Source organism: Malus sylvestris, chromosome 14 (genome assembly GCF_916048215.2).
Source record: "Malus sylvestris chromosome 14, drMalSylv7.2, whole genome shotgun sequence".
Lineage (NCBI taxonomy): Eukaryota > Viridiplantae > Streptophyta > Magnoliopsida > Rosales > Rosaceae > Malus > Malus sylvestris.
This window is the reverse complement of record NC_062273.1, coordinates 24,599,435-24,623,147: the sequence shown is the minus strand read 5'-3', so window position 1 is coordinate 24,623,147 and position 23,713 is coordinate 24,599,435. Positions and strand designations below refer to the sequence as shown.

Below are 23,713 nucleotides of genomic sequence, written 5' to 3'. Positions count from 1 at the left end.
TTTTTGTGGTCCTAATCTTTCCTTGTTGGTTAACTAATTATCATTAAAACTTGTATTTTCATGTCCGTCTTTTTCCTGCTTACCACAAAAGTGCTTTTCGAGCGGCCAAAATATCGTTCTGCACCAAACAGCTGCAATCTAATTCTGATTTTGTATTATTAACCCCATGACCAAACGATAGTTCATTATTGATGCTAACCTGTATGAACCGGACGTGCATGTATAATATACATACACATATACAAAAATGTAAGTATATATACATACACATTTATATATGTGCGTATGAAATTCATTCAATGTAGGTGTGTGTGGGGTTGTATTGAGATTGTGATATATTTCTTGAAACGCTGGAAAGAGTTTTAAGAAGATTAGGCTAGCTGGGCCCTATATATATAATATATACACGTCAGGGATGCTGATTTTCTTGCAAGAGTATGTGCGGGCTCCAGAACCTTCATGCATTCAGTCGCATCCCTCCAAAAGGTTAAAATTGGCTGGCCTCTCTTGCATTATTGGAGAGACATTGAGTGTACGTATTAACCGTAAACCACCGCGTAATGTTACGGATGCATTATGCAATGAATATGTTTTAATTATACTCTTAAGATATTAATGTGTCATCATTTATACTTTAAAACATGAGCTAGCGACGATGCTGCAATATTACTGCAAATTGTTTTGCACTTAGGGTCTTGTGAGTAATGAAAAACGGTCTAAATTGTTTAAAGACTTAAAATAATGAGTTGTTTCAAATAACAGATAAATGATAAACTAAGAAGGTGAATAACATATGCACGTAGCATTTTTTAAATCACATATCAAATGTGCTATAGATATAGTGGGAAGCTTTCACAAAGGGCACTGAAGATGCTAGTCAGCGCCGGCCATCACTTCAAAACTCGTGCATATGCATGGAGCCCATGCATATATAAGGGCTAATCTTGACTTTAAAAAGCTGAGGGGCAATGTCTGGTCCAAAATAGTATGTAGAATATCGCTTTCTCAAATAATTCTCTAGTCTTCCCTATCATTTTTTTAGGTACAAAAGATACCTTAACCCTAAAAACCTTATCCGGCCATATATAGGCCATACCATTGCAAGTCCGAACTCATATCATATAGCCAACGGTGGGTCATGAAAAATGATCATAGAAAGCTACCAATCTGCTCTTCATGAAGTAGCCAAGAAGTTTGAGTTCTTGCATTTTTGCTTGTGATCCTATTCGTTAGTGTTTGGTGTTTCTCCTTTGGTTACACTAGAAGGTTTCGAAATTTGAACCGTTAACCTAGTCTACTCTTATCAAACACTCTATATTCGTCCTCGCCACTGGGCTAACTTAAGTGTAGTGTTTAACTACTCATGTTTAACCAATCTTCATCACTAAAAACTATATGGAAGGAAAACGAATTGAGAGGCATTGAGGACCAATAAATTACACAGTACGATATGTATATAGTGCTGTGTTACCTAACAGGTGTACTGGTCCTGCCCATGATTTAAAACATGCAAAGAAATATCACTCCCATTGTGGTGACAGTTTTGATACAACCTAAACATCAGTTATCATTAATTAAATATTCTCTCCTCTTTTCTTTCCTTTTCTGTTTTCACAATCCATGAGAAAAGCTAGGGTGCAGTTGCTTGCTTATTACTCCTGATCTAAGCATCTAAGAGCGTAATAAGTCCAAACATTAATGAATTGTTACGTCAGTGATCATAAACAAATCAAATCAAAACGAACTTAAGAATGGTATAATTAGGAATTACGTACAATATCCCCATACTTTTTTTTGAAATGCATATAAACACATGTATATGCACAAGAATCTTGTAATTCAAGCCGTTAAAAGTATTTATTTTTGTATTTGTTGTACTGTGTTCATATTCTTTCTCTCGTTACCTCTTGTATAGATATATACACGCGCGCACACACCCACATACATATACATATATGTATATATACATATACATATACATATATATATATATATATATATATATATATATATAGATATATACTGCATGCAACCAAAAATAAAAGCTCAAGCGACCGACATCACTGTTGATATAGTAAAAAAGAATATGAATGCATGCATGAACCCAAAGAAAATAAATGGTCTCCCTATTATACTTTCTCTTCAAGTAAAGATGAAAAGGGTTAAAATTCAAAGAGATCGAAAGTCCTACTAATTGATTATGTTGTGTACAGCTACTTGATCTTTTGGTCAAACAAAGACCTGTTTCATGTGAATTTTGACATGTATGCTTTAGCTAAAGATCCCTTTGAGACCAAATATTACTACGAACGGCACCGACAAGGTGGCTGCCGGCTTTTGCGTAGAGTAATTGAGTCAATGCCACATGTTGCACATTCATCAGGTGCGTTTGATTTCTCTACTGAGCAACAACAAAAACACAATTACGTCAAAAGGGTTTGAGCTTTTATACTTGATTGGTCTGTTTTGGCACAAATTATGATGCCTCCAGCTACTTCGACATTTTTGAGGAACAATCTTTGAATTTGGTACACAAAATCTTTGGAAAATCTAAAAATGTAATTTGCTGTCGAGGCCAGTCTGGCCAGTTATGCATACAGCAAACATGTAGCAGATTTTCACTTTCTGATCGAGCTCAAATTTTCCCACATATATGTATATATATGGCTGAGTTTTATCAGGCATTCTTGCTTATAATTAAGCTCCATATTAATTAAATAATGCATTTTTACAACAGTTTATGGTTTAATAATGGAAGGATGTATAGAAATATGAAGATAAGAATGGTTTGTTGGACTGTGATCTTAGGCACAATAAATGGGCAAAACTATTGTGTGGTAATCAAACATGGCCACGTGGTATATCCAGTTCACTCATATTACAATATACTAGTCTTCACACACGAGCTCACGCGCGTGCCGAAGGCATTTTTTGAATCACGTCATGTTACACGCGACTTATACGTTTTAAAAGTATTTATATGCGTAAATTGACAAAAGGAAAGTTAAATATTTGAAGTAAATGAATAATTTTAGATCATGCTAGAAGAAACCCCTCATAAACTAATTAAAACAACTAAATTCACATAATAAAATCGGTTTCTATAGAATTTACATTAAGAATAGAGAAAATAATATTTAATAAACAATCGACTGAATCATATTACTATTAGCCAATTGTGAGGCTAAGCTCACCCCCTCCCCCTTAGTGTAGATAATATCATTTGTTAAAAAACAAAATTATTTGACAATTAATTTAAGACCCCTCATAAACCAATTAAAGCAGCTGAATTCACATAATAAATCGATCTCTATATAATTTACATTAAGAATAGAGAAAATAATATTTAATAAACAATTGATTGAATCACATAATTGCTAGTTCATTGTGAGGCTAAGCCCACCCCTCCTCGCCCTTAGGCCTGGTTTGGTATTGATGTGCTTTGAAAAAAAGCTGCTGTGAGAATAAGCGGCTGTGCTGTGAAAATAAGCGGCTGTGAAATAAATCAGCAGAGTGTTTGGTAAACTTTTTTGTAAAAATGCTTTTGAAAAAAAAAAACAGTCTGATAGTGGGTCTTTTCATTAAAGGAGCACTGTAGCTCCGTGTGCTTTGAAAAAAAACCAGTTTTCCAAAGCTGCAAATAGGAGCTTCAGCTTTTTCCTTTGATTTCAGCTTATTCTCACAGCAGCTTCCAAAATAACCTTTTTTTTTCAGTTTACTAAACACCTAAAACCCTCACAGCTTTTTTTCATGTGTGCTTTTTTTTAAGCACTTCACTCTCAAACCACCCCTTAGTGTAGATAACATCGTTTGTTATATAAAAAAAACAATCATTTGATAATTAATTTAATCACATTATTATCCGCTTGCGAAATACCTTTTTATAACTGGCATTACACGCCTCTTAAGATGTTTTGAACATGTTTAAAAATAGAGAATATAATATTGAATGAATAACTAATTGAATCACATTATTGATAACCCATTGTGAGACTAAGCCCACCCCCTCCCCTTTAGTGTAGATAATATCGTTTGTTTACAAAAAAAATTGGCAACTAATTAATGTAATTTAATCACATTATTATCAGCATGTGAAAGATTTTTTTTTATAACCGGCATTACACACTTCTTAAGATGTTTTGAACGGCTTGGTGACACCAAAATCACTATTCACAACATCTTATTGAATCACATTATTGTTAGTCTATTATAAGGTACTAGTTTTTAAAATAAAATAAAAAACTTTACTAATTTATCACCAGCATTATGCGTCTCTTAAAATTATTTAAACTTAATATTCATGATTTTCCTTATTTTTTTATTATATTTTTCTTTCCCCTTCACATGGGCACCATCAACTTTCACTTATCCTTTCATTTTTTTTATTCTTTTCTCTCTTCCCACTTATATTTATATTATATTTTATGATGCCCAATTACCAAATTACCTCTGCATTATTTGATATATTATATTGGGCTGCTTTTGGATTTTTTTGGTTAAGGAGCAATTTTATCCTAATATTTTTGTCGAATGGGGTGACCCCAAAATATTGTCGCCATGCGTGACCCCAAATTGGGGCTCTCGCATAATATATAGATGAGTTGATGATTAATATTGAACTTGTGATTATGCATGAGTTGATTAAATTATAACATGTGATTAAGCATGAGTACTTTTCAATACTTAAAACCCTAATAACCATATTAATTGTAACTCGTAGTTATATATGTTACAATCACTGTTCTAAAACGCACTAGGTCTCAGCCCGCCTCCCGACTAGCATCTTTTAGAACCTTGGTTACAATACGTAAACCCTAATATAACCATGTCACATCCCGACCCGGGCTCCACCACATCTCGGGCTCGACTCCACCGTAGCACGATATTGTCCGCTTTGGACCCCGACCACACCCTCACGGTTTTGTTTCTGGGAACTCACACGGGAACTTCCCAGTGGGTCACCCATCCTAAGATTGCTCTCGCGCGAACTCGCTTAATTTCGGAATTCCGATGGAACCCGAAGCCAGTGAGCTTTCAAAAGGCCTCGTGCTAAATGGAGGTGGGTATGTACATATAAGGCATAGAGGATCCACTCCCATAGGCGATGTGGGATCTAACAAACCATATTAAAATTGTAACCCTTAATTATGCATAAATTGATTAATTGTAGCATTATAATATATAAACACTTATGAATTCACTCATTTTATTATAGATGAACTGATTATACCACGTGATATGTTTTAGTACCATATATATAAAGGAAAACTAATGAAAATAGCTTCAAAACTTTGAATTTTAATAAAAAATCTACTAACTTTATTTAATAGTAAGAACATAAAATAAAGTGAGAAAAAAATAAAAATAAAAAAATAAAAAAGCCCTAACTAAAAGCGCGTGAGCACACCAACCCCTTTACTTCTCTCTCCCCGTCATCTCCAACATTTGCTGCACACCATCAGAGGAAATTACAGCCAGCTTGAAAACGAACGCGAAAAGCATACAATGACCGGGCAAGTCAGTCCTATGGTATTTGGTTTGCTGCTGAATCATGATCCATCTTTTTCTCCTTGTGTGGTTTCCACTATTTATGTCGTTGCTGTGTCTTGTTTTCCATCACAAATAAAGTAAAAAGTGGAACAAGTTAAAGTGAAAGAGATTTATATAAAGGAGGATGGGAATCTGCAAATATATTGGAATATTATAATTTAGTTATGATCATTTTGCAAATATATTGGAATCTACAAATGTCAGTTGTGATCATTTTGCAAGAAATTGATAATTTAGTTGTTCTTGTCTGTGTTTTGGAGGAGGGAAAAATAAGTGGAAAGGTTTGGCAATTTCAATAGTTAACGAAATTAAAAATAGCTGCTTATGAAATTGGACAAGACGATATTTATGAAACTAGACCAAGAAAGAAATATTTTTTTTTATGAAATTGTATCAATTACTATGCACTAATTATGAATCTGGACAAGAACTAGACACTATTTATAAAATATGACCAAGAACTAGGCACTATGTATGAAAATAGACAAAGAACTAGGCACTATTCATGAAACTCGACCAAGAATGAGACGTTATTTATGAAACTATACCAATTTCTATACACTATTTATGAAATAAGACCCAATAACTAGGCACTATTTATGAATCTGGACCAAGAATTAGGCACTATTTATGAATCTGGACCAATAAATAGTGAGTACCATTCAGTTTCATAAATAGTGTTCAGTTTCATAAATAGTGAAATATTGTTAAAGCTCCCTATAATATAAACTACCAACCCGAAAACATAAACTAATTATATAAGATAAAGTCTCAACTACTTTTCAAATGCTAACATGAGGTTAATTGCTACTTAATCCTCTGATGGCACTGAATAATTATTGAACTTTTCAGATTATAGTGGCGAATTTGTTGGAGGGTATGAATTAACCAGCTCAGGCAACATTTCTTCATTTTTTGGAAAAATCGTATAGGCATGCTGTTGGAGACTGCAATTTCAAAGACTGCATAATTTGCAGTTTGGCTCATCAGAAATAGTAATTATGATAGGATTAAGATTAAACTTAATAAATTAGAACACAAAGTGCTTATTGCTTAATTCTAAAGCTTCATCATGTTCATAAATAGCTTCTCATCAAAGATAATTAAGCTAAAATTAATCTCTTCAGAGAGTCATCAGAGAAAGTGGTGGTTTGACGTCTCAATTGTTTGCCACTTTCATGGTTTGAATTGAGGAGCAACCAAAGGACACGCTTAATGATTGTCTGCTGTCTCCTCTGCAATAAGGTGGGTTAGAAATACGAAATTAGAATAGCTGTCCCTCTCAGTTTGAATAATTTGGGTTTTGTGGCATATATATGGCTTGGTTTAGACTTTAGAGAAGGTAGGTAGGTACAAGACTGGAACTGCAACTAGAATTTCACTTTAATTTGGTTAGTTCTAATCAATTAGAAGCCCAAAAAGTGCAGTTAAAAACATCATAAGCTAGCATTGATCTTTTGCCTAACTACTACAGAATTTGAACCTCAAAGCTTCTTATACTGGAGAAACTTATGAACTCATAACATTTGGAAAAGAAGTACACTACTAGTTCATATAGAGACTAAACGGGGTCAAAGACCATGAAGTGGGTTATTTATTAGCCAAGCATTCTTCTTACAGCTAGATCTAATATCCTGGTCCTTGTAGAAAGGAAAAAGAATTTCACATTCTTCCTTTCGGGAAGGAAGGATTAGGAAAGTCCTATTAATTGTAGTTTTCTCCAGACCTCCGGGAAAAACATGAGAAAAAAAGCTCGAATGGTACGATTCCTTCGTCACCCCAGAATTAAAGGGGCAATCTCGTAGTTCTTGGTCTACTACTAGTTCATATAAAGAAATATTTGGATATTTGTCTAATCAATATTTCTACACTAGTTCAACAATCGAAACCATTTATATTTTGTGCCACCATTTTAAGGTCATCTTTGCAAATGACCATCTAGATCCGAAACTATTTGATCATCTAAAATGTGCCAAAGACGCGGCTTGTTATAAAAAACTGAAACAAAAATAGGAATAATCCAACAACTACCAAATTGTATAATTTAGCTGATTTTGGCATAGATACTTATAAGAGAAGGAAAAAACTAAACGGTTCTGATCATTGACACTCTAGAACTAGGATTCTTATTTTTCTATAGGGTAGTGCTATCCGCACACCTATTTTTACCTCTCACATACCCATCTCATTTTTCAGCGGTCAAATCAAATGAATAGAAAAAGATCAATAGACAAAAATTAACAAGTGTGTGGGGAAGTAAAAAATGGTGTGTGAATAGCACTCCCCTTTCCTATAACAAGGGCATCATCATCAATGTTGAAAGTTTGTCCAATGGATAGTCTAATGTGCCCGTTTTGCCACTTAGCACTCCAGTCTAATGATATTCCTCTTCACTTGTGAGAGGTCTTAGATTCAATTCTCGCCAAAAGCGAATTTTTTTTAAAATTTTTTGTAGAGACGGATTAGGCGAGATTAGCTCTTCGTCAATAGTCGCGTGCGAGGCACCAACCCTCTCCCAAAGGAAAAAGGACTGTTGCACCCAGAAACCCCCCGCCCGTCCCCCCTCTACAAGATTTTATTAATATAAGAAGAAAAAAAGGAAAAGTAGAACAAACCAGGGGACTAGGCCAAAACCCGCTAAAAACAATTAATGAAAATGATATGGACTAGTTTAAGGTTGCTTAGCTTCAGTCACCTAAAATTGAATTTCCATAATTCAATTGTTTATATTTCTTTCCCAAAATCCTCTTCCATAGCAACAATTTGCTCCTCATGAGCTCGAACGAAAGAATGGAAGCCCGACACAATCTCTTCTATAAGACGCATCAGCAAAATCGGGTACCAAGTCCCACCACGTAAAGCTATTATTCATTGCACCAAAATTAGCAAAAGCATCCGCCAAACAATTCCCTTCCCTGAAAATATGCGAAAAACGCAAATGCAAGTGAGCAATATGCCATAAACAATTTGCCCAAGAAACGTTAAGAAACCATGGAACATCCATGGAGTGAGCTAATAGTAGGCAAATGACATGCATAGAATTTGTCTCTAACCAAATGTTATGCCATTTTTTATCGCATGCAATCTAAATTGCCTCGATGATAGCCACAATCTCCGCAACAATTGCACTTGGATAAGAAGACGAGGAGGCAAACGCTCCTAAAAAAAGACCATTGGAGTCACGAAAAACACCACCACTACCCACTTGACCATTCCCTTTACAAGACTCGTCTGTGTTAATCTTAATCCACCTAACAGGAGGCGGACGTCAAAACACAGGCACGAAACTAAGAGCATCCAAAGTAAGGGATGAAATTCTTAACATGGAGAATATGGGAATCGATACACAACCAGTGAAAGAAGAAAAACAAGTATAAGCTGATTCCCTCGAATGCCGTAAAAGACAACGTTGGGACTCGACAATACTGAAACTTTTGTTCTCAAACCTGATCTTATTCCTTTCGTGCCAAAGCCACCAAAAGTAACTGCAAATAACCAATAACCAAAGTTTCTGAACAAATGTGGGGAAAGATGAGACCAAAAAACCTTAAAAAATATCTTCAATGTATTGCCAAGGATCATAAGGCTTGCCAAAAAGAATGAAAATCCATTTCCATAAAGCAATTGTTTGAGGACAATGCAGAAGAAGATGGTTACAAGATTCCCTAGCATTATGACAAAAAGCACAATAAGAAGCTAAAGCCACACCTCAGCATTGCAATAAATCATCAGTCAATAATCTTCCATGACAAGCTTTCCAAACTACTAAGCTTTTGCGTGGCTGAATAGATTGATGCCAAACCATTTTAGCCCATTTTTCACGTGGAGCATGATATGAGAAAAAAAAAGAAAAGTCTCCTTAGCTGAAACAGTACCCAAAGATGAACCTATCCAAAATAACACATTATCCATGTGTGCAATTGGCAATGGAGTCTTCATAATCTTCTCCGAAAGATGAGGAAAAGAAGAAGTAAAGACAATGGGAAGAGACCATTTTGCATCCTGAATAAAAGCTTTTACCTTCGAATTCAAGGGAATTATGTCAACCTCACCAATATTAGAGAGCAAAGTGGTTCCAAGCCAGTTATCATACAAAAAAGAAATCTTACAGCCATCACCAACACTCCATTGAAGGGAACTATAAAAGGAGGGCCATAATTGTTTAAGCCCCAACCAAACGAAAGACTTTTTATAAGACTTTAGCAAATGAAAGTTGTCTTTAAGAAATTTGTTACGTAACCAATCTGAAGCCGGTGAGGAAGAAGAAATTACATCCCAACATCTTTAAGAATGAGAGAACGGTTGGATTCAAAAAGATCTCGGATACCCAAACCACCCTATTTTTTAAACTTACAACAAGAACTCCAAGCTATTAGAGGCATACCTCGTTTTAACGGATCATCAGACCAAAAGAAATTTCTAATCCACCCTTGAACTTCACGTAGCAAATTAGTAGGCAAAGCATAAATTTGAAAACTATAAACCAAGATTCCCTGAAATATTGAATTACTAAGTTCGAGTCTCCCTGCTTGCGAAAGCAAAGAACCCTTCCAAGCCGTCAACTTGCAACGAATCTTGTCTGTTGATGCACAAAATCGGTGAGGACTTTGGTACAACACAAAGTGTCAAGTTTGTGACCTTCGCTAGATTGCTCTGGTCACTAGTGTGGATAAATATGTAAATGGATAGTGATAGGGAAGCAAACACAAGATGTACGTGGTTCACTCAGATCGGCTACATCCACGAAGTAGAGGAGTTCTCATTAATTGTGAAGGGTTTACACAACTACATAGGTTCAAGCTTTCATTTAGTGAGTACTAATAAATGATTTAGTACAAATGACATTAAGAAATATTGTGAGAGAATGATCTCTATTTATAGAAAAGAGTTTCTAGTTTCATTCTGACATTGACACATGTCGTGTTGTGATTGGCTTCTGATGTTGACACGTGTCACGCTATGATTGGCTTCTGATGTCGACACGTGTCGTGCTGTGATTGACCTCTTGGTTGGAGGGAAACTCTTCTGGGTCCTTGATGGTATAACGTTGACCGGTGCTCAGTAGTTTCAGGATTGGTCAAGTATGGTACAAACAATGCTCCCCTAAGTTCCCGAGTGAGGGAAGCTCCTCGGTTGGGGACTTGCAAGATCCAAGCTATTGAGTAATCACGAAACTTCTAAGTACCAAAGTGTAGTATCATTTTCACTTGCCTTATCTGTCTCATATGTAGATGTGGCATCTTCTCTGGAAGTACTTTTCCTCCATCTAGGGGTGGTATCTTTATCTGATGAAGATGCACAAGGTAATGTATCAATTTCACTTGAAGCTTACTTGTAGTTTCGGGCTTGGTCAAGTGCGATACAAACCCTATAGTAGGAGTCCCCTAAGTCGCCGAGCTAGGAGATTTACTGAAGGAAGTAACAGACAAGGTAAGCAATCAGACTTCCAAGCAAGTAACCTGGATCGGAGGTTCAACTTCGGCTTTCAGTTGATTGTTCTCCTTCTCATTGTGTCGTAAACAACAACAAGGATAAGGAGAAGCAAATTGAGAAGAGATGATATGAGATACTTTTGCTTTTGAAGAAGTAACTTTCCACAAGCTTATTCTTGAACTAGGTTTGAGGGTTTTCTGGTTTCCTCTAGAGTATAAGGCCGACTCAAGAATTTAAGGGTCAAAACAAGTCCATCAAATCTAAAGTACGTTCGACCCTGATGATATGAGATACTTTTGCTATTGACAAAGTAGTGGATGTATCAGCACGTGTTCTGTTACATTTGTCTCCATATGCTTCCTTGTATCCTTCTCACTTGTCCTATCTGTTCCTCAGGCAGATGTGGTATCTTCTCTGGAAGCATAAGATGTTGAAGATGAGTACTCGAGAGCAATGCCAGGTAAGTAATTAGGCAAGGGGTTCCAGGCAGTCAGTTCCTGATTGGAAGCTTGATTCCAAGTGTTGACTAATTGCTCTCTTTCTCCTTGTCTTGCAGGTAAGAACAAGACCAAAGGAAAAGACAGGGAAAAAGCATGATATGGGATACTATTGCTTTTAACCCTGATGATATGAGATACTCTTACTCTGGTGTGGCTTGTTTATAGAGGTATTATCAGGAGGAAAAGAAGCTGAGTATTTCGAGAGACTCTGTTGAGAGTGTCATCTCGGATGTGAAGAAAAGTTGAGGATTTTTTTTATTTGCAGGTTTGCCTGGTTGTGGAGGATGGAGGTCGACATATATAGGAGTCTCCATAACAAGTAGTAGTGCTATTCAGTTACCCTTCTTAGTCATAGCAATGTAGTGGGAGCTGCAAGCTTCACGTGTTTTAACTTTGTCATAGCACTTTGAAAAAGTGGTTGTGGTATCTGGAACACTGATGTTGCATGTGAAGATTGCAGACAAGCTTTATCCAAGGAAAATTGGCTCTCGAAGTTCAAAGAAAGGTGCCTCTTCGATTTTTTAGAAAGCAATCTTGTTGGGAGTCTGACTCTTAAGATTCAGAGAGCAATGTCTCTTCGATTTTTGAGAAAGTAATCCTGTTGGGAGTCTGGCTCTCGAGATTCGGAAGGCGGTGCCTCTTCAATTTTTAAGCACGTAATCCTGTTGAGAGTCTGGCTCTCGAGATTCGGAGAGCGGTGCCTCTTCGATTTTTGAGAAAGTAATCCTGTTGGGAGTCTTGCTCTCGAGATTCGGAGAACGATGTCTCTTCGATTTTTTAAAAAGTAATCATGTTAGGAGTCTGACTCTTAAAACTCGGAGAGCAGTGCCTCTTCGATTTTTAAGCACGTAATCCTGTTGAGAGTCTGGCTTTCGAGATTCAGAGAGCAGTGCCTCTTCAATTTTTGAGCACGTAATCCTGTTGGGAGTTTGGCTCTCGAGATTCGGAGAGCGGTGTTACTTCGATTTTTGAGAAAGTAATCATGTTGGGAGTTTGACTCTCGAGATTCGGAGAACGGTGTCTCTTCGATTTTTGAGCACGTAATCCTGTCGGGAGTCTGGCTCTCGAGATTCGGATAGCGGTGCCTCTTCGATTTTTGAGCAAGCAATCTTGTTGGGAATGTTTTCTCAAATGTGAGTAAAGGTTGGGCATTTTTGCCAATCTGCCTTGCCACGGAGCACGGAGATTGACACACATTGGGACTTTCTAGTTATCAAGCAATGGTGCTATTCCTTTACCCTTGTGAGTAATAGTAGGGTAGCTGGACATTCAAAATTTATGTGTCTAAACTTTGTCAGATATCTTTGGCAAAGTTATCTGTGGTACCCGAGGAGCTGATGTTGCGTGTGGAAAGTGGTGCCTCTTCGGAATCCGGAAAGTGGTGCCTCTTCGATATTTGAACCAACGGCCCTGATGCCTTTTCTTTTATAAGGGCACCAATTGTGTGCAAGAAGTACATTAAGAGAGTTATTGCTTGTAGGAATTTTCCCTTTACTTCAGAGATTTATTGCACCTCATTTCTCCTTCATCATTTCTGAGAATGTCTAGCTCATCTGACCGTTGTTTTGACTTGAACTTTGGTGAAGAGGCAGCCATGCCTTCTTAAGACAACATATGGTGCCCATCCTTCTTATCCCTTACTGATCCTCTTACCGTTGGGGACTTTGTGATGAAGAATGATATGACCGCTGCGGTGGTAGCTAGGAACCTTCTCACTCCCAAAGATAACAGACTACTTTCCAAACGGTCTGATGAGTTGGCTGTTAAGGATTCTCTAGCTCTCATTGTTCAGTGTGCATGTTCTGTGTCTAATATGGCCCAACGCCTATTTGCTCAAACCCGCCAAGTTGAATCATTGGCGGCTGAAGTGATAAGTCTCAAACAGGAGATCATAAGGCTCAAGCATGAGAATAAACAGTTGCACAGGCTCGCACATAACTATGCTACAAACATAAAGAGGAACCTCGACCAGCTGCAGGAATCTGATGGTCAGATTTTACTTGATCATCAGAGGTTTGTGGGTTTGTTTCAAAGACATTTATTGCCTTTGTCTTCTGAGGCTGTACCGCGTAATGAAGCTCCAAATGATCAACCTTCGGTGCCTCCTCCTTCTAGGGTTTCGCCTAGTACTCAGGCTCCAAATAATCACCCTCTGATGCCTCCTCTTTCTGGGGCTCTGCCGACTGCTGAGACTTCTCCTGAGCAACATTTGTGAAGGCTCCCTCTTGTTTGTTTATTTTGATTCATGTATATGTACATATTTGTAACTTATCGGAGATATCAATAAACAAGCTTTGCTTCATTTCAACGTATTGTGTTAAATATACCAAGGCCTTCTTCACTAAGTTATTTGAATTTTTCCTTTTGTTGAAGCTTTATGAGTAAAACATGTAGGTTGAGGTAGTGCTCCCTTAATTTCCCGAGTGAGGAAAACTTCTCGTTTGGAGACTTGAAAAATCTAAGTCACTGAGTGGTCGTGAAACTTCCGAGTATCAAGGTGCAGTAGCATATGATAGGAGTCCCCCAAGTCTCTGGTCGAGGGAGTTGACGAATGAGGCATTTCCTTTCTAAGTGGTAGCCCAAAACTCCTTCTTCATATATATTTGTTATGAAAGTTGTTAGGCCCAAAGAAGATGAGGCCTTGGCAATTTTTTTTTTTCGAATTTTTTTTTTTTCGAAATATTTTTTTCGAATTTTTTTTGTTCTTTCGAATTTTTGAATTTTTGAATTTTCGAATTTCCGGAAAAAAAAAAAAATATATATATATATATATATATATATATATATTAAAGCTTTGAGGTTGAAGCTTTGTTGGGTACCATGAATTGATTTTGCCTCACATTATCTTGATCAAGATAGTATGAAGCTTTTGTAGGTGAAGCTTTTGTGTTGAAGCTTTGTAGGTGAAGTTTTTGTGGGTGAAGCTTGTGTGGTGGGTGAAGCTTTTATGGGTGAAGCTTTTATGGTGGGGGAAACTTTTATGGGTGAAGCTTTTGTGGTGGGGGAAGGGGGAAAGGGGAAGCTTTTGTGGGTGAAGCTTTTGTAGGTGAAGCTTTTGTGGTGGGTGAAGCTTTTGTGGGTGAAGCTTTTGTTGGTGAAGCTTTTATGGGTGAAGCTTTGAAGTTGAAGTTTTTGTTGGGTACCATGAATTGATTTTGCTTCACACTATCTTGATCAAGATAATGTGAAGCTTTTGAGAATTTGTAGTTGTCTTCCATTGATGAAGCTTTTGTCGGTGAAGCTTTTGTAGTGAAGTTTTGTTGGGTATCACGAATTGATTTTGCTTCACACTATCTTGATCAAGATAGTGTGAAGCTTTTGAGAATTTGTAGTTGTCCTCCATTGATGAAGCTTTTGTTGGTGAAGCTTTGGAGTTGAAGCTTTTGTTGGGTACCATGAATTGATTTTGCTTCACACTATCTTGATCAAGATAGTGTGAAGCTTTTGAGAATTTGTAGTTGTCCTCCATTGATGAAGCTTTTGTTGGTGAAGCTTTTGTGGTGAAGCTTTGTTGAGAACCACGAATTGATTTTGCTTCACACTATCTTGATCAAGATAGTGTGAAGCTTTTGAGAATTTGTAGTTGTCCTCCATTGATGAAGCTTTTGTTGGTGAAGCTTTTGTGGTGAAGTTTTGTTGGGAACCACGAATTGATTTTGCTTCACACTATCTTGATCAAGATAGTGTGAAGCTTTTGAGAATTTGTAGTTGTCCTCCTTAATGAAGCTTTGTTGAATTTCCTTTCTTTTTTTTTTTGGAAACTAGAAATTTGAAAATGTGAGAAAGACAACATATACAAATTTTACTTCCACACTGTTGAGCAAGAGATTGTGATGCAAGCCACACCTTGTAGTAGTCGAAGGTTTGGATAAACCATATAAATTGAATTTGCTTCGAACAGTCTTGAATTTGCTTCAAAGGTTTGAGAATTGTAGTTGCCCTCCATTGATGAAGCTTTTGTTGGCACCATAAATTGGTTTTGCTTCACACTGTCTTGATCAAGAGTGTGTGAAGCTTTTGAGAATTATGGTTGAACTCATTTGATGAAGCTCTTGTTGGCACCACAAATTGGTTTTGCTTCACACAGTCTTGATGAAGCTCTTGTTGGCTCCATAAATTGGTTTTGCTTCACATTGTCTTGATCAAGAGTGTGTGAAGCTTTTGAGAATTGTGGTTGCCCTCCATTGATGAAGCTCTTGTTGGCACCATAAATTGGTTTTGCTTTTACACCGTCTTGATCAAGAGTGTGTGAAGCTTTCTACGAGTTGTAGTGTTTGGATTGTTATAGAGGGGAAATGTCTGAAGCACATGCAAGAGGGCTAAATAGCTTGATCTTCGTATGCCATGCACTGAAGTTGTTGTTGACTTGCAATAAGACTTTATTGGTGACTATAACTCTTGTTGGGCATAAGTACTCCCCTAGTTGAGTTGTCAAGCTTGAGGGTTTTTTATTATTTGTGAATGTTAGGAGTTCACATGTACAAGTTGTACCACTCGTCTTCTGGTAGGTGGAATGAATGGTGAGTTGCCTTCATCACTTGGTTGGTGGTACGAAGGTGAGTTCCTTCATCACCTTTCATCACATTTCATTACCTGGTTGGTGGCACAAGGATGAGTTCCTTCTGCACCTGGTTGGTGGCATGAATGACAAGTTGCCAAATGATATTAGAGTACGGGTGGTACATTTCATCACCTGGTTGGTGGCATGAAGGAGAGTACGGGTTGTATATTTCATCACCTAGCTGGTGGCATGAAGATGAGTTCATTCTTCACCTGGTTGGTGGCATGAGTGGCAAGTTGCCAAATGATATTAGAGTACTGGTTGTACATTTCATCACCTGGTTGGTGGCATGAAGGAGAGTACGGGTTGTACATTTCATCACCTAGTTTGTGGCATGAAGATGGGTTTCTTCTTCACCTTGTTGGTGGCATGAGTGGCAAGTTTCCAAATGATATTAGAGTACGGGTTGTACATTTCATCACCTGGTTGGTGGCATGAAGGAGAGTACGGGTTGTACATTTCATCACCTAGTTTGTGGCATGAAGATGGGTTCCTTCTTCACCTGATTGGTGGCATGAGTCGCAAATTGTCAAATGATATTAGAGTACGGGTTGTACATTTCATCACCTGGTTGGTGGCATGAGTGGCAAGTTGCCAAATGATATTAGAGTACGGGTTGTACATTTCATCACCTAGTTTGTGGCATGAAGATGGGTTCCTTCTTCACCTAATTGGTGGCATGAGTGGCAAGTTGCCAAATGATATTAGAGTACGGGTTGTACATCTCATCACCTGGTTGGTGGCATGAGTGGCAAGTTGCCAAATGATATTAGAGTACGGGTTGTACATTTCATCACCTGGTTAGTGGCATGAAGGAAAGTACGAGTTGTACATTTCATCACCTGGTTGGTGGCATGAAGATGAGTTCCTTCTTCACATTTCATCACCTGGTTGGTGAGAATAAAGGCAAGGTGTCGAGGCACATTGTAGCAATTGTTGAAGACACAAAGTATGTTGAATCCTTTCGAAGCACTGTTGGCTTATGTATGGATGTGTTGGAATGTATGATGTTTATTTATGAATGTGTTGAAATGTATAATGTTTATGTTGATTGATATGAGTGATGCTTATGAATGTTTTGCTATGCATGAAGGAAGGGTAGGTCAGCGTAGACCAAGTGTTCCAGTGCTAGGAACGCAAAAGACTCAGAATAAGTTGTCTGAATTCCCTCTTCTTTAAATATTTGCCGAATGGCTTATGTGACAAAAGGTCTCAAGCGGTTGAGAGTCAAAACATTTGTAATGTGTATGCCTTCTTATAATAGCATTTCCTTCAGTACCTAGTCCTCGACTTTGAAAGAGTGACGCTTGGCCTCATAGTCATAATAGTCGAAGGTACGTTCACCCCTGGTTGTATTGATACTAACTTTTATCCCTCTTGTTGTAATGGGCTTGCTGAGATTAAAAATCCTTCCTCTTACCAAGAGACAGATACGTTTGATGACTTAGCGAGTAGCTAAATGAGGCAGAAGATGATGCAATGGGTGTCTGAATGGCCAATATCTCCTCACTTGGTAGAACTTGACTTCCACTTCCCATTTGTTGATAGGGTTTAACCATATGGGGGTTCCCTTGGTATGTCCTTACTTCGACAGAGGCGTGGTTGTAAGCCTGTGCCATCACCTCAAAGTAAGTCTTCCAAGTGTTGGCATTGATCATGTACTTGAAGAAACAATCACGTAGGCCTGCTGTGAAGGCCTTGATGGCGGTCTTGTCATCTGCCTCAGCGCAGCGAAAATACTCATGACTGAAGTGACCGGCATACTCTCTTAGTGAAAGAACTAAAGTCATTCCGTCTTCATTAACAATATCACAAATTTTAGCACCTTCTTGAAGATTAGAAGAATTAGGAAAGGAATGCTGGCACACAAGCTGACCCCACCCCTTTAGTATAAATAATATCATTTGTTAAAAAAAAAACAATGTGCCCGTTTTATTTTCTTTTTTTGGATTTTTTTTGGGGTCAATGTTGGATTATATTAGCTCTTGCTCCTTTTGGATTAGGAGTTACTGGTTTCAGCAAACATTAACCATTTAGGTCTTTCATTCAATTACGTTCATGGAAGGGATCCCTCTACTTGCAGAGAGGTGATGAAGCTGTATTTCTCTTCCTCCCTGCAATTGAACAACAAAAGGTTGCCAAACACCCACATCAGAACTCAAGGTAGTAGAAATACTAGGGTAGTTTAGTCGTGTTAACGTATTAAGTAGTTGATGAAGAACGTTATTGCCCTCAAGAAAATTGTTAATGATCCTGTCCAGGAGGCAGATTCAAGCGGTCCCATCATCATACGAGAGCGAAACCATTTGTATCGCCAAGAGTTATGACTACAAGCAGCATTCCAATCTTGTAGAAAACCAGAACCTGATTACAAGTAGCAGTCTGCTAAAGAAAATCATGTTACTGCAATGAACATTGCATAGGCACGTTTAGAAGACGGGAAGAAGCAAAAGTTTGATGCTTTATCGAAACAAGAAGATACCTATACCTTCAAATTACATGGAACAGATTGCCGATACATGCCTAAACATCCACTCATCTAGTCAAATACAACAGCTGACACAGTTCTTGGGTGATCACACATCTATAATACAAAATAACTATTTCGTGCACCATTCAATTTTCGATTTGTTTTGGTGGCGATAAGTCAATTTGTCTATCTATGTTACAAATACAGGAAACTCACATGACAGAAACTGCAAGCGCTTACGGCATGAAGGTTTGCCTGTGGGGATGAGCTCCAGCCTGATAAAGAGTGAGATTGTGTATAGCTTTGGCTAACAATTCCCTCAAGTCGGGATATTGAGCTACAACAGAACGAGCTCCCCCCTCAAGAGTATTCAATGCCCGCGCTTGTTCAAGAGCCTTGCTGTTGCCGACATGCAATGCTAGGTAGCATAGTAGTACTAAGCAATTGACATGACCCCGTTCATTAGTTCGATCAGTTGTCCGTAGCAATCTCATCAGAGAAGGAATGCCATCAAACTCAATAATCGTCTTGGAATGCTCCACACAATTGAAATTATCCATGCACACAAACTTCCCTAATGCAATGGCAGCCTCGATTGCCACATCCACATCCACACTGCCAAGCCGAGCAACCAGAGGACCAACTATCCGGGTCTCCCTAGCAGGGAAAGTTCTTGCCAATGACCCAATTGCTTTAATGGCAGGAATTTGCAATTCCAGATTAGCCTCTTCCTGAATCACTCTCAAAAGCTGATCCAGAACCGCCTTTGCAGCCGGAGAGTTGAGCTTAAAAGCCGCTCTTCTAAGGTCGGTATTGGACTCAGCCACTGCGGCTATTTCCATCACAGTCATCAAGCAATTGAGCTGCAATTCCCCTGCTTCCTTCTCAATAATCTTCGCCAAACAAATCAACCCTTTTGTCTCTGTAACTTTTCGACTATTCAACAAACACCCTTTACACAATTTCCACAATGCCTTTGCGCAACCGGCTTTCAGCTCAAGCTTCACCTCAGGATTGGACTCGGCCTCTCTCTCCCTCTCTTTCCGATAATGACCGCCACCTCTACTACTACCATCCGAATGATAATGATTCGAAAAGGAAGACGAACGGCTATTCGGATTCAAACCATTTGCAGCTAACTGCTTATTAATCTGCACGAGATTATGAATGCTAGGCTTACCTGGTTGCACCTTCGGATCATCCAGAACCGTATCCATTGCCAGCAGAGACACCAACGGCCTAGTCACATTCTCTCTGCCGAACTCCTCCTGCGCCACCGGGTCAAGCTCCGCCATTTCTGACACCAATCTCACCACGCACACCTGAACCCTCATCGGCGAATCGCCCAAAACCGAAACAACAACGTTAATTCCCAACAAATCGATTATAATTCGGACCCTTTCTTGATCAGTGGCGATGTGAAACAGAGCATTAGCAGCGGCGATTTGGGCGTCGGGAGAAGACCCTTCTTTCAGAAGCTTTAGCAGCGGTGTCACGCCTCCTTCGTCGACGATTATCTTCTTGTTCCGGTCGTTGTCCCGAGCAAGTGAAACCAGCGAGTTTGCCGCGTCGACTCGGTCCCTGAGTTGACCCATTTGAATAGTGGCGATGTAGGACCAGACCCAACTCAGAATCGGGTCGTTGCTGGCGATCGGCGGCAGTGAGAGGTTAGCGCCGTCGGACTCAAACACCGAGAGAAGCCACTTCATATCCCCAATCGAAGATTCCAGGAGGTTCGAGACTTTTCTGAAATCAGCAGTGGTGGTGATGGAGAACACCTGCCGGAGGACCCCACTGTGCTTGCATTTCCGGACCAGGGTCAACGCCCGCTCAAGGTTCTTCGCCACGTCGGCGACGATTCGGCGGACGGGCCGCTCATAGAGGGACTGAGTGGTGGCGGCAATTCGGACGGCGGATCGGAGCATCTGGGAGAGGCGGTCGACTTGCTTGGCGAGGTCAGCGCAGTCGAGTTTGGAGGACTCGGCCTCCTGGGCCGATTTGATGACCCGATCGGCGAGGAGGATCGGGAGGGAGAGTTCGTCGTGAAGGGTCTTTTCGTCATTTTCCGGGTTCGCCGCCATAACTACGAGGGGAGTGGAAGGCTTGTCGGAGCTCAGACAAGAAGGGGGCAGCGAAAATCTAGGAGGTCTGGCGGGCGCAGAGGTTGTTGGGGTTTCTGAGAATCTGTGCCGGCGCGACGCTCGAATTTCAGAAAAGAATAATCGGCGACGCGGAATGGATGGTTGTGATTTAGCGCATCAGAGGATTTAGATTCTTTTTTTATTATATTTTAATTTCCACAGTACACGAAATATGTATAATTCCACATTTCTGAGGCTTTCTTCTTATATTCTTTTTCCAAACTTTAGCCGCAAAATATGACGCGGCATGATATTTTTGCAGTCTCAAACAAATTATTTTTTCTTTCCTTTTGTTGTAAAAGAAATTTAGCAGCATTATCATTGTAATACAGTGGCAAAAAACAATCATTTCTATGCACTTTGCCACTAGTTCAATCTACTAATTCATCTCCATCTTAATAACTAACAATTTAACACGCTAATGCTATCGTTCAGTTAAAAAAAATAAAAGAGCTGCCCAATAAGTTTCTAATAAAATTTTGTTAGTGATTGAAAACACACATCTCACAAATATAAAATATACTTAAATGTAATTTTTAAAAGGAGTCGATATTATATAATTTATGATTAAAATTCCACTTCGAGGAGAGTCTAGGATTATGAAATCGATGATAGTTGAAGGATTAGGCGAGATAAGCTTCGGCCATTCATTTTCAAAGGGAGGTCCTATAAGCAGTTCATTTTCTCCTTTACCTGGACCACAAACAAATTAATCAGCATGATCATGGCCAGACACAAGAACCGCACCACATATCTAAACACAGAAGGAAATCATTAAGCAGGACCAGCTGCAAAATAATGGTAACAATGTCTTACAGTCCAAAAGCAAGAAAACAAAAGCAATCAATCCAAAAGCACAACGCTTGATGGTAAGACATTAGCTAGTGCAATCAACAGCCATATTCATACAAGCAACAAAAAAATTGTTAATGAACTGGTGCGCACAGCCCAAGTGCAATCACAGCAACATATTTTTAACTTCTCCAAGTTGCAGTGAACCCAAGCCAAGTATTAGTTTAACTTCAGCTTCAAACTTTCCGTCCTGCAAACAGCATAACATTAGCTTCACCAGTAGGCTAATTACAAGAGTGATAAAACAGACAAGTAGGTCATGAAAGATAAGCAAGTGAATACTACATGGAAACTCTCAAACGGAGCTGGAACTGATGCTTAATGAGCAGAAAATGTTCACATCATACAGTTAGCAGATAATTCAAATCCTCAAAGTATCCTAAAGCCATACTGTTGTACAAATGACAGAGAATCATAAAATATTCATGACGGGAGAATCTAAATTATTTATCCAATAGGTGCATTATTACCAAGGCCATCTTCCCCCGCATCATTTTTTCTGCGATGTGAATCATTTGGATCTCCATATGGCACCCACCATTTCCACCGCTACAGCCTACAGGCCTTCGCCCTTTACTGCCATCAACATATGCCACATAATATATATCCAGTCCCTCCCTGCGAGTGAATCCAATAAGGGGAAACATCTTACCATGTGTGTATAGTGTAACCCAATGATCGTGTTTCAAGAAATCCTCCTTTCGCAAAAACTTGGCCTCAGAATCATTTGATCTCATGACAAGTGAATCTAAAACCAATGGTGTAGTAATCCGGTCTTCACTTTTGTTAGCGGAAGCCTACATACAAAATCAAACACTAAAAATAATATAAGCAAGCACAGGGCCACTTCAATCAGTTCTATATGCCAACTGACTCAACTCCAAACACTCCTTGTCGTGTGATGACAAATTCACACGATGCTTGGGGCAAATGAGGCGCAAAAAGAATATCAAGTCGCCTCTTTGTTTGCCTACAAAAACCATCCTCCAGCTCATTGCTATTCCCTTCGCCAACAACCACCTCATTTCTCGACAAGAACAACCTTGAATTCACGCAATTCGCCCAAGCGAGTCCCAGAGCAGGGCAAACCCGTCTTCCCGACGAATCCAATGAGCCAAAGTTGCCCACTTTGACCCCATTCACCCCATCACTTGCCCCCATAAAATCAACCACCTGGTTCGTCACCACCACCGCTAATCGGAACCTGTTGGCCAACGACTTTAACTTCCCGGCAATCTTGAAAAACAGCGACGACCTCCGCTTAAGATCCAAAGGGGTGTTGTTAAATTCAGTCCGGAACAGCGCCGCGATGGAATCAATCACAATTAGCCTGACAGGCAACCGGGTTTTCTCGCTCTCAATAAAAGACTCTATCTTGGGCATTATATCAAGCATCTGATGTGCGTCGTGCACAGCATGAACATACACATCTTCACAGGGGTTAATGGCTACGAGGTTAGCGTGTGAGGATTGAAATGCTTGGGAGAGTTGGTGGAGGCGGCGAAACGGGAAAGGGAATTCGGTGTGTAGGTAAAGCGAGGAGGCGGAGAGGCCGCCGTGGGATGGCGGGAGCTGAGCGGAGAGGGCGAGTTGGAGGCAAAATTGAGTCTTGCCGCAACTGCTCTCGGCGACGAGCTCCGTTATTGAACAGCAGGGGACCCCGCCGCCGAGGCAGCGGTCGAGGAGTGGGCAACCCAGCGTTAATTTATCGGCGATGAGAGGACGGGTTAGGAGATTTTCTGGGGTCATTGGTTTTTCGATTCATCAATTTGCCTTGTTCGTCCGTGGCAGCTTAAATGTGGAAAAGGGCGGGAAATTGAAAGGTGGGAATGAAATCAGACATATTTTAGAGCTTTTTCTGAACTTGGAATGAGCACTTTTTAATGCTAAAATTGGAGAAAATTGGACTAATTTTTTTGAAGAGTTACGTGATATTACTAATTTATATTTTTTTATAAAACAAATATTTATCACAAATTATTTGTTTCAAGTTGTCTGAGAGGGCACTATTCTCTCCCGCCCCCACAAAAATTTAAATTTATAATTATCGTTTAGGTTATGACATCCATAGAATGAAGGATTTAATTACATGAAAACTAAAAGTTTACTCAACTTATGTTAAAAGATAATTTACGAATTGAAGTCCTGAACCAAAAATACTAATGGAATGCAGTTTCATTCAGGAAGAGAAATCAAAATCCTAGTC

At 39.1% G+C, this 23,713-nt stretch overlaps 3 protein-coding genes across 4 annotated transcripts; all 3 read right to left on the bottom strand.

Annotated features, from left to right (window-relative positions):
• Nucleotides 1-18,487: 18,487 nt before the first annotated feature.
• LOC126600319 (uncharacterized) lies at nt 18,488-20,838 on the bottom strand. The gene has a single exon (XM_050266902.1). It carries the CDS (start codon nt 20,593-20,595, stop codon nt 18,751-18,753), a length of 1,845 nt encoding a protein of 614 aa, XP_050122859.1. The 5' UTR covers nt 20,596-20,838; the 3' UTR covers nt 18,488-18,750.
• Nucleotides 20,839-21,410: 572 nt separating this feature from the next.
• LOC126598761 (uncharacterized) lies at nt 21,411-22,244 on the bottom strand. 2 transcript variants are annotated; one of them, XM_050265118.1, is made up of 3 exons: nt 22,160-22,244; nt 21,978-22,078; nt 21,411-21,697 (listed from the first exon to the last, which is right to left on the bottom strand). In XM_050265118.1, the coding sequence occupies exons 1-3, from the start codon at nt 22,242-22,244 to the stop codon at nt 21,614-21,616; spliced, it is 270 nt and encodes an 89-aa protein (XP_050121075.1). In that variant the 3' UTR covers nt 21,411-21,613. The 2 variants fall into 2 exon arrangements, with proteins under 2 accessions (XP_050121075.1, XP_050121074.1); XM_050265117.1 differs by having other exon boundaries at nt 21,978-22,244.
• On the bottom strand, nt 22,203-23,430 carry LOC126598760 (DNA repair protein XRCC3 homolog). The gene has a single exon (XM_050265115.1). The coding sequence runs from the start codon at nt 23,254-23,256 to the stop codon at nt 22,366-22,368; it is 891 nt and encodes a 296-aa protein (XP_050121072.1). The 5' UTR covers nt 23,257-23,430; the 3' UTR covers nt 22,203-22,365.
• Between the last annotated feature and the right edge of the window lie 283 nt (nt 23,431-23,713).